The 12166-nt window shown below is 32.5% G+C and overlaps 1 protein-coding gene across 4 annotated transcripts in view; it reads right to left on the bottom strand.

The window, feature by feature from the left end:
- The window catches only part of LOC113051913 (leucine-rich repeat serine/threonine-protein kinase 1-like), a 79929-nt gene that overhangs the window by 19270 nt on the left and 48493 nt on the right, over positions 1–12166 (bottom strand). For all 4 annotated transcript variants that reach the window (XM_026216093.1, XM_026216090.1, XM_026216092.1 and 1 more), the window contains 4 exons: positions 11709–11964; positions 10241–10410; positions 7191–7388; positions 5921–6198 (listed from right to left, as the gene is read on the bottom strand). In XM_026216093.1, coding sequence (XP_026071878.1) covers positions 5921–6198; positions 7191–7388; positions 10241–10410; positions 11709–11964 — 902 coding nt within the window. The remainder of the gene's footprint in view (positions 1–5920; positions 6199–7190; positions 7389–10240; positions 10411–11708; positions 11965–12166) is intronic.

Here is a 12166-nt window from a genome sequence, read left to right as displayed (position 1 = left end):
CCATATATATATATATATATATATATATTTTTTTTTTTTTTACATCTTAGTTTGCACAACATTTGGTTAGACTAAAAATAAATAAATAAACAGAATAATAAAATCCTCACAGATCTTCACTATTATATTTGCTTAAGTAATTGATGTTTTCAATTTCAATTTAAAAAAAAAAATTTTATGTAACATTTTTCATTACAAAATATATTATAAGAATTATATATAATATAATATATATAATAAAAATATAATATAAAAAATTATTATAAAAATTTGACAGAAAAAATTAAATTTAAATGCATACTTCCTTGCATTGTAAAATATAACCCCCCCCCCATGTTTAAAGGGACAATAAGTAACTTTTTAGGTATTTTATTATCTAAAATCAATATTTTTATTCATAAATATGCCCTCAATGGTGTACAAATAACTATGCCAATGTTTAAACTAATCCTCGTAAATGAAGAATTTATTATCTTTATATACATGGGACGGGTAGGTCGACGGAGGCTTCCATGAAGTTCCGCCATCTTGCAAAACTATAATAGCAGAGAGGGACAAAAAGTACTAAGCCAACGCGTTTCCACAACGCGTTTTCGGTCAGAGCCAGAAACGCAGGTGCAGAGCAGTGAGAGGCGCTTGAAACTGCACGGGCAAGTTTAAAAGTCTGGATTGCATTCTTATTATGGACCATACATATGCTGCGCCACAGTAGAAGAAAACATCGTCGCCAAAACAGTCAAAAATAGAACGTAAAAGGAAACGTGACCGTAGATTACAGAAAACAAGAGTTAATGTCGGGGAAGCTTTTTCTAGGTGGAAAGAGCTAATGCTGGATAAAGATTTCAAAAGAGACGCTGAAGTGGCCAGTTTTGAAAAAGCGAGGCGCTGGAGAGCAAAATTAGTTTGAATGCAAAATACAATTTCACCACTAGATGGGAGTAATTCCTACTTAGTGTCCCTTTAAAAATAAAAATTAAAAATTAAAGTCAGAAGTCACTGGATGCCGACAGACAAGGGATGCACATGCAATCTCAATGAAAACTTGTCAGAAATGTTCTCGAAGGCACAGCGCTCTCAGATTCACTACTGAATTGTTCTGGGTGTGAAACAAGTTCATCTCTATCGACAGACGCCGTGACGTGACTGATTATCACACGTCATTTCAACCTGTGCCTCAGTTCAGAAAAACCAGCAGAAGTCTTCATCAGCTGACACTAATGCTGTTATTTACATGAGCGCAATAAAATACTACACTCTAAAAAACGCTGGGTTGTTTTTTCAACCCAACTGCTGGGTTGAGGCCGTTGGATAGGACTTTGGGATGTTTTAACCCAAGTTTGGGTTGAAAATAACTCTCTTTTTTAACCCAGCGGGGTGGGTTGAGGACGCGGACGTGAAGGAGAGCACGCACGTCACGTCAAAATCGTACGTCTCCAGTGCGAGCTGCCGCCATTTTCTCAGCGTGATAGAAGCGAGAAGTGAGTGAAAGACTATGGTAAGTAACGTTAAATATTCAAAATGTAAAGTTATCTTTTATTGTTTACCCGGTTGTATGAAAGGCGGAAGGTTTTATGAAAGGCGGAAACAAAGGAGCTTAACGTTTTATATATATATATATATATATATATATATATAAAAAAACGGACGCGGTTTTCGCCTCGGACACGGAGGTCTTGCCTCATGTAACGTTACTGAACGGAGGATGTACTTTTAATATAACGTCTGTGAATGTATTTTGTCATATTTACATAAGATTTTACATTATCTGTTCTCTTTGAGGCGTTAACAGACGGTTATGGTCACGGTTACGCTCATGTGAATTTGTCTTTTTTTTTCGCGGTTAAACTGAATGTATGTTTGTCTCCTAAAGGAAACGGCATTGTGTAGTAAAGACTAGCATAATTATTTTGAGGCTGTTGAAGTGGTAACTGTTAAAAGTATGTTTTACATGTAATATTTCAGACTTGTCCAGCTCCTGTCTTCATTGTCACAGACCTGTGTGAGGATGAGGAGGAGGTGTTCTTCTGAAGAGAGGGACAGACGGTTTAAGGAGAGTAAACTTCAGAATAACATCAAGTTATCTTTATTTTTACTAAGACTAAAATAATGTGTGTGTTTTTTTTAGATGTTGAAATCCAGAGACAAGATAACTTCATTCTTTTGAGACTGATGTAAGTTAAATTATTATTACTTTTTTTTTTATTTTTATTTTTAGAAAATTAATGTTTCTGTTGTGTCCTGCCTGTTAACTTCACATTTTGATGCAAAAACAGTGTGATTTTATATATGTATATGTTAATATTTTATTGAAACCATTGATGTCCCTCTTTGCAGAACTCAAACTAACTGGAGTTAAGGACACACAAGTCTGCTTGTGTGAGGAGGTGGTTTTCTCAGCTTCTTCTGAAGAGAGGGAAAGATCGTTTAAGGCAAGTAAACTTCATAATTTCATGTTATCAGTTGTTGTTTTTTTACTAAGAGTAAAATAATGTTTGTTTTTTGTTTTTGTAGGTGTTAAATGCAAGAGACATGGGAGAGCATCATTCCTTTGAGATTTTATGTAAGTTATTTTTAGAAAATAAATTTTTCTGTTGTCTCCTGCCAGTTTACTTCACATTTTGATGCAACAACAGTGTGATTACTTGCTCATTTCATTAAGACCATTGATGTCTGTGTTTTTTATTGCAGAACTCAAACCAACTTTGGAGTTGTCTTGTCTGATTTGGAGAGTCATTATTCTTGGTCTGCGCTCTTAGAGGTAAAGTTCACACAAAAAATCATTTACTTGCCCTCAAGTCATTCCAAACCTATAAGACTTTTGTTTGTCTTTACAACATAAATTAATATATTTTTAGTTTTCTCATAATATTTGTTATCCATTTATAGTTTAGATGATCAGTATTTTCAAGCTTCATAAATATAGAGTTATTGTAGAAGTAAATTCTGATATTTATATATGAATACATCTTAAATTATATGATAGCAAACATGTATGTTCAAAATAAAATACTGGTTTCCCAGACCAGCAATGGAGGACACAAAAAGAGAATATTAAATATATTCATACGTTTTCCAAAAAATTAGCAGATTTTGTATGAGTCAGGAAAAACATGAGGAGAGTAAATTATAAACATTTTAATTATTTGGTGAACTAACGGTTTGAAGAGCAGCCCTCCATGTACGTGAATATTGTGAGGTATGTGAATGTCATGTCTGTTTTAATGTTTCAGTAAAGAAGCTTTCTGAAAGCAATATTTATTCAAACAATATCACCTGCCCTCACACTAGTGCTGCCATTATAGACTTCATGAGAGCTGTGGTGGACTGAGACATTAAACAACCGCACAAAGTGTTGAAACTTTAAAACCGATTATTTACCTATCCTTACGGATGTGAATACACCTCTACCTGAAAATGGATAGTTTAATTAAATGTTTAATTTTTTCAAATGTGTTTCTCTTAGGCCACTGATGAAGAGCAGGCGGTGACTGGGATGAATCCTGGTCAGAGAGGAGAAACTTTCCCCTAAACAGCACTGGTTTTAAAGAAGGACACTGCCCTGGATGATGTAGATGTCACATGCTGTGCTGATGGGGTTTCTTCATGATAACATCAGTTATGCTAAAGAGATCATGAAAATTGACTGTGATGCATGATCTGTATTAATGGACTATGAAACAAACTGTAAGTGTATCATTTGTTAAAAAAAAAAAAAGTTAAACACTTTTTCTGTGTTGTTTAGTAGAAGAGTTTACACTCTGTCATTCATACACCTGCTCACATTCTTTCACACACACACACACACACACACGCGTCTGTTAAATGTTATAATGTCAAAGTTAATGTTGTGATTTATTTGTGTACTGTCATGCCAGAATAGTTGGAAAAAAACCTAACTAATTGTAAATTTATTGTATGTGTTTTCGTATATTTTTATACAATTGAACAAAGTCCAATTTGATCTTAAGTTATATTCATCAAATGTTCAATGCTTTATTTATGAACTCTGTAGCTGTTAATGCCATCCTTTTCTGCATTTCTTCTAACATGTTACTTTTTGACTTTTCTCTTGTTTTTAATAAATATTTTCCTTTTGATAATTATTATTTGTGTGTAAAAGTGATATTTAAAATGAACAACATTTGTAGGTTTAATGCCTAGCTCAATTTGGGCTAATTTTAACGTAGAAATGCATTGTTTCCCCACATGGCTGCACTCTGCGAGTTTATTTTCTGCCAGCAGGAGGCGCTAAGAGCGGGAGAGGTAGGTTTCTCCGGTAACGGCTGCAGAGCGGTACTGAGCTCACAAACGCTGCCTTATCAAGCACACGCGAAATGATATCGAACATTTTCTAAATACAGTAGTTTTCCTTCTGAAATACAGTGATAAAAAACACCCGCTCTGGTTTTTGAAACCCTGCAATATAGTCATTTTTAACCATAAAAAATGGCAACCCAGCAGGTTGGGTTAAATATGATAACCCAACTGGTTGGGTTAAAATAACCCAGCGCTGGGTTCGTCCCTTTTTGACCCAGCGCTGGGTTGTCAAAATAACCCAAATTGGGTTGTTTTCAACCCAGCAGTTTTTAGAGTGTAGTTACCTAAACTATTACAAATCATGTTTAACTAAAATAATTACAACCATTATAGTAGTTAATTAAAATAAAGCTAAAAACTAATATAAAACCTTAAAAACCTTAAATGAAATGAAAATTAGATATGCTGCCTTGCAATTAATTCAAATAAAATTTTTTAAGTTGAAGTACTAAAAATATATAAAAAAAAAAATAATAATAATAATAAAAAATACAGCTAAGAAAAAAAACTATAAAAATAATACTTCAAAATACTAATAAATAAATAAATATTATATATATATATATATATATATATATATATATATATATATATATATATATATATATATATATATATATATATATATATATATATATAAAAAACCTGAATAATTGATGCCTAATGCAGAATTAAATAAGTAGAATTAAAATCTGGATAGCGTCAGTGTTGTAAAAGGCAACCAAAACTCTTTAGTTATTTCTGGTAATTGAAAAAAAACTTAAACAGAAAATGTAGATAAAAATGTAAAAAAAGAATAATAATTTGCAGCTAATTCATATAAATAGGTTTAAGATGAAGTACTAAATTTACCAAGACTAAAATTGAAACTAAAATAAGTTACATCTAAGGAAAAAACTACAATTATAAAAATAATAATAATAATAAAAAATCCCTAACAAAATTAATAAATAATAAATGACAACTGAACATATAAGCATAAATGGTAGCCAAACATTACACATAATTTTGGTAATTAAAATAAAGCTATAATCAAATCTAATAAATAAGTTTAAATACTACACTAAAAATAAAGTGAAAATTAAATATAAATATTTATAAATACATAAAAAAAAAAAAATGATAAAAGTGCATCATAGACTCATTAAAACCAAAACTTAATTTAAAAATAAAAGCTAATTTAAAATATGAATACATTTTATAATGGTATATAGAGTAGCATTATGGGGCTCAATAATAGGAGAAACATCAAACTGTGTCTGTCAAATGAATAAATGCAATTATAAAACACAAAATAAAATGCTCTGTAGAGCTTAAAAGCAGAAATGTGATGTTTATATAAATTATTTCATAAATAATGTGTCTTTTATTTTTCTAGTTATGCATAACGTTAAAATGTCTCCATCATAACAGTACTTTGCATGTAGTGGTCATATTAACATCACTTCCTGGTGTCAGTGTGAAAGCTAAGGGTTAACAGTCTTTAAATGACCACGACGGGAGTTTAAAGACTAGATCTTGAGAAAAATGTGAATTCAGTGTGAATGGAGGCAGTAAGCAGACTGTGCGGTCACACTAAAAGCTGCTGGGGGGCTCTCTGTACCTTCTCATCGTAGACGATGCCGGGCCGGATCTCAGGAGCCTGGTACCCAGGTGTGCCCTCGACCCCCAGCGCTCCCTCGTGGAAGGACTGGCGCGAGATGCCGTAGTCGGACAGCTTGACGTTCACAGAGTCGTCCAGCTCCAGAGACCACACCAGGATGTTGTCAGACTTGAGGTCGCAGAAGATGATGTTCTTCTTGTGCAGATACGCCAGGCCTGAGACGATCTGATAGGCCACTTTGAAGGTGAGCATGTGACCCAGCGGCACGTACTGAGAGCCTGAGGAACGGCGGACAGTAACGTCAGTCTGTTTCTCTCACAAACCCCTCGTAATGATGAGGGCTTTCTGAAAACTATTAAGGCTTCTTAGGTTTGTTCAGTAGTCTGATGCAATTAAAAGCTTACATTTTAATGTCAAAAACTAATACATATTCTCTGAATAAGTTATAAAATAGATGCAGATCTAAAGAACAGCAGATTATTAAATTATTTGCTGAATAAAAAAAAAAAAAATTATATATATATATATATATATATATATATATATATATATATATATATATATATATATATATATATATATATATATATATATGTGTGTGTATGTGTTAAATTCTAAATTATTATATAATTTTGCACTGCTTAAGCATTAACAAATATTCAGCTGTGGCATTTATATTAATTAAATGTTATAAATATTATAAGCAACATTACATTTGATAGACTTTTATTATTATTTGTATTTGCTAAATGAACACATTTATCTATTATATTACATTTGTGTATTTATTTGTTGCCAATAGTAAAATATGCATTGTATTAAATCTTATATTTTTTTGTTCTTTTTTTAATTAGCTAAATTAATACACTTAAAAAATATTAAAATGTACACACATGTATTTATTATATTTATATTTATTATTTATTTAATGCCATTTATTTGATATCTATTCAAATGTATTTATCGCTAAATTAATAAATGAAAAAAATAAATAATAATAAATGAAATTAATTAATAAATGAAAAAAAAAAAAAAAAATATATATATATATATATATATATATATATATATATATTTATTTATTTATTTATACACACACCAAAAAACATATACATTGTACTATATAAACAATAAAACATATGCCCAATTTTTTTTATATTTAATTAATATTTTACTTTCAAATAAAGGTGTATAGTAATATATAATAAATAATAATATATTGTTGCATGCTCTCTATGTTTGGCGATGTCTTCTGTAATTTGAGACGCACCTCTGGCTCGCTCCTCCAGGATGGTGTTGAGGCTGCCCAGCGGTGCCAGCTGCAGGGCGAAGCAGAGCGGGTGGATGCTGATGCCCACCAAAGCCACGATACACGGGTGCTGCAGGGAGTGGAGCATGCTGGCCTCCTGACGAAACTCTGAGAAGCTGTGGGCCGCGTCCAGCGACTGCAGGTGCTTCATCATGGTGTCTGTGAAGAGACACGCCGTTACTGAGCTGCAATGCTATTTACAAAACTGTTTTGAATAACAAACAAGTGACTTATTTTTACATAAAGACATTTAGCAATCAAAATATCATATATATATATATAAATATATGTGTGTGTGTGTGTGTGTGTGTGCGTGTTTTCCCAAAAGGACTTTATTAAACATTAATTTTAATTAAATTTATATATATAATTTTTTTATATAAATAAAGTGCAAAATTATATATATGTGCTAAATAAAAGTTAATGTATAAATGTTATTATTTCAAATTATTTTTTATTTGCTGTCAAAATGAACATATGTAGTTCATGTGTGTGTGTGTGTGTGTGTATGTGTATATGCATGAATGTATGTATGTATGCATTTACAGCTAAATTAATATTTTTTTTTGCAAAAATAAACAGTTCATTACATTTTATATTTTTGTTTCATAAAATACAATAATATATTTCATATATTTTATTACTTTATTTGTTAAATGAGTACATGTGAAACATGAAAAAGTAAATTTTATGTTTATTTTTATTTATCTGTTGCCAACTAGAACGTATGCATTTCATTACATTTTATATTTCATGAAACAAATTTCAGTATGTTTATTTATTTAGTAAATTAGTAACTGTATAAAAATGTATAAATGTGAATTCATTATTTTTTATTTGTTCTAGAGTGTTATCAATTATTGCTTTTCCTAGTGTTTCTTTGTTCTTTTTCGCTGTATTTATAATAATAATAATAATAATTAATTAAATAATAATTAAATAATTAAATAAGTGTCCGTCAGCTCAAACTGTGAGGTTAAAAGAGCAGCGGTCAGGGATCAGGTCTTGCGTAACACATTCTGACCTCTCATCTCATTAAGAGCTGTAATAAACCTGAAGTCCAGTCTGTGAGCTCAAAGAGGAAAGCTGAAATAAATGCTCTGATTTACAGCTGCAGGGTTAAAGAGCTGCTCTGGCTCTGTAAACTCTTAATGAGCCCGACTGCAGACCGTGTCCCGCTGCCTCACACATCTCCTAAACACTTCGGTTCATGTGTGACGATAGCTTGAAATAATACACGAGGAGTCTGAACGCTGCTGAAGGAGTTCAACATGTTTTTGGGGATCCAGGATGCTACTTCAGGCCAGTTTTCTGAAATCAGATCTACAATGAAAAGAGATGTGCTTCCTCTTACATGTGATGTGTCTTCCTAACAGACTTTATAGTTTAGAGAGATGTAATGTTAATCTTCTTTTATGAAGTGGATATACTGTATCTGAGTCTGAGACATGAGGTGAAACAGCTGATAGCAAGTCTACATTCAGTAAAATATCGCCTTTTTTCTCTGATTTCTCTGTAATTGGTTAAATGTGTTTATCGTGAATAGTATTAATATGATGTTACTTAAAATTGTTGCATATAAATCATATTCATGTCATACTTCACTGCATGACTCTGAGGCGTACTTCTTTGCATGTTGTGCATTAAAATCAATGTAAGAATTTATATCTAAATATGATATATATTTACACTCTGAATTGTGATTTTACTTATTTGTATCGCTTTTCTTGAATTCTCAAAAAAGACAATAATAATAATTATTATTGTTGTTGTTTTTTTGAGAATTTAATAACAATTCAAATTATAAAAATAAAATAAATTTAAAAAAATATTAATATCTTGGCTTTCAAACTATACAGCCTTTATTATTTTGCTGAAACTTCAAGGAGACGTTCTCTTGTTGACGACAGATTCATAATTTATTCTCATCACAGATTTAGGAAGACGACTGGCACGTTTTATAAAAGCATGCTGTATAAATATTGAAAAATCATGTTTGCTATATTGTGAAGAAAAATAAATTGTCAGCCACATAAAAAAAAAAATAATAATAATAATAAAAATGCAGATTTTATTATCATCACTAAAACTAAAATGCAATGCAGATGTTTTTTATGAAATGCCATTTACAGTGCAATTACTGTATTTTATCAGCATGCACTTTTGGGGAATTAAATCCATGAATTCCATACAACAGGTTGAAAAAATAAATAATAAATAAATGAATAAATAAATAATTTTATATATATATATATATATATATATATATATATATATATAATTTATTTATTCATTTATTTATTATTATTTATTTTTTCAACCTGTTGTATGGAATTCATGGATTTAATTCCCCAAAAGTGCGCATATATATATATATATATATATATATATATACACACACACATATATATATATATATACACACACACACATATATATATATATATATATATATATATATATATATATATATATATATATATATATATATATATATATATATATATATATATATGTGTGTGTGTGTATATATATATATATATATATATATATATATACACACACACACACACACACACACACACACACACACACACACACACACATACACACAAACTTGGTGTCTTTAAATTATGGTTAAATAAACAGTAAACAGACAAAAGACAAAGACATGTTTTTGGAGACTTTCTCTTGAATTAAGTCTCTCTACTGGGGATTATTCAGCATACGTCTCATTAAAGTCTGCGTCTCAGTAGGTTTTGGATCGGAGAAAGACACACACCGGGAGAAATCCGGCGAGGATTAGCGTTTCTCTGTTCACAGGAAATTCCATCGCTCAGAGCCGCTGTGCGTCCCGCTGCGAGCCTTGAATAAAACCACAGCGCTTGACCTCTGACCTTACAGAAACACACGGCTTACTCCTCACCTCTGACTCCTGATGTGAGCGCACGGCGAGCGGGACGATCTACAGTCTACAGACGCAGGTTTGGAAGGAAGTACGGGGGACGTACCTGTGCTGCTGCTGAGCGACTGCTGTTTGCATTTCTTGATGTGGAAGCGTTTGATGGCCACCGGATGACCTCTGTATTTGGCTCTGTAGATGATGGTCCCGCTGCCCCCCTGTCCCAGGATATCTGCTGCGTCTTCAGTCCACTGCAGATCACTCTTCAGCAGGAACAACCTGAAACACACACACACACACACACACACACACACACACACACGCTCTGACCTCAGACACTGTATGCATGTGTGACTCATGCTCTAACACAACATTTACACTCTATTACAACTGTTCCACTGATAATAAATCATCATATCAGACTGGTTTCTGAAGGATCATGTGACACTGAAGACTGGAGGAGAGATGCTGAAAATATATCAGAAGATATGAACAGGAAACACTCATTTAGAAGACATCAAGCCGAGAGGATTATGTTGATTGCATAATCATATAAATAATTGGCAAACTCATTCATCCCTTCTGTATAATTAAAGACATCTCCGGGCCACACAGCTGTTGGGATGAAGCTCATGAACACATTTAGCTTTTAATTCGAGTGTTTCGTGATGTGAACCTGGTTTTAATCTGAAGCCAGGCAGTGATGCTACTGCTAACTGAAATTAATAAATCATTTCTGTTAACGGATATAAACCTGAAATAAAATATTTTTTTTTATAGATGATAGGCATAGATTATAATGTAATATAATAATAAACAAAAATAAATATAGTTTTGCTGGTAATTCAATGCAAAAAGGTTAATATTATTATGAAGTAACTGTAATTAAATGCATGTATTAAATGCATGAAATACACATTTTTTACTTTTTATTCGTGACTAGATGGATGCAAACCAAAAGATATTATTACTTTTATTCTATTACCAAAAAAACCCAGACAATTTCCTATGAAATATTCCAGTTTCCAGACTTGAATCGAACAAGTCAAATTTTGAATCCATTTACAGGTCGTTCCTCCAGAAGATGACAACACTAATATTAGATGTGAATTTGATGGATCCTGTGATGATTTGTGGTTTTTAGCTGGCTTTTGTCACATTAAAACCATGATAACATGGAAAATGGTAGGATGAGATTCATTTGACAGTTTTATTTTTCTTCTTCTCTTTTTAATTGCAACTGACACATTTCAGCGCTTTCTTAATTTCTAAATTCAAAACATTTAACACAAACATCTACTCTAACTGTTAATCAATTTATAAGCTGTTCCTGCGTCCTCAATATCACTCTCCATCCCGCTAACTAACAAAAACTGGTTCCTTTATGACATCACACTCCAGGAAGTGACATCATTTTGGTGGGAAAACAAAAGGAATTACTTCTGCATTTATGAGCATTTGATCTGTGATTTTGTTTTGTGGTCTTTAGCTGGTTTCCATCACTTTATACACACCGTCACTGGTGTGATAATGTTAAAAAAGGTCAAGAGATGGTTAAAAGTGTAATGTTCTCATACCGTGAAGGGAAGTCGGTCATGAAGAGCTCGGGCACCAGCTCCTGTAGCGGGACGGGTTTGGGGTGGTTGGGGCAGGTGATGTGCTCCTGGTCCACGGCTGCCAGGACGCAGTCCTCCATGTTGAAGTAGTGGACGGTGCTGTGGCTGGAGCGGGACAGAGGCATTGGGTCGGACCCTCGGGGCCCAGAGCTGCAGTACGGACAGGGAGCATACTGCTCAATGAGACGAGAGCCGTCGCTCTCACTCCCCGTCATCGCTGGATAAACACACAACATCACGTGCATGCTAATCAGAAATACATGCTGCTCATGTCCATATAAAAAGACATTAATCATGGCTTAATCAAAAGGGCTCAAGAGAAAAAAGGCAGATTTTAATGATTATTAAAATCAAAGGAATCCACTTTTATTTATAGTGACTGCTTGGCTGAAATAAAACAAAATAAAAATGCTAAACAA

This window comes from Carassius auratus, chromosome 32 (assembly GCF_003368295.1).
Source record: "Carassius auratus strain Wakin chromosome 32, ASM336829v1, whole genome shotgun sequence".
NCBI lineage: Eukaryota > Metazoa > Chordata > Actinopteri > Cypriniformes > Cyprinidae > Carassius > Carassius auratus.
Note: the sequence above shows the minus strand (reverse complement) of the source record. Positions and strands in the feature narration are given on the sequence as shown.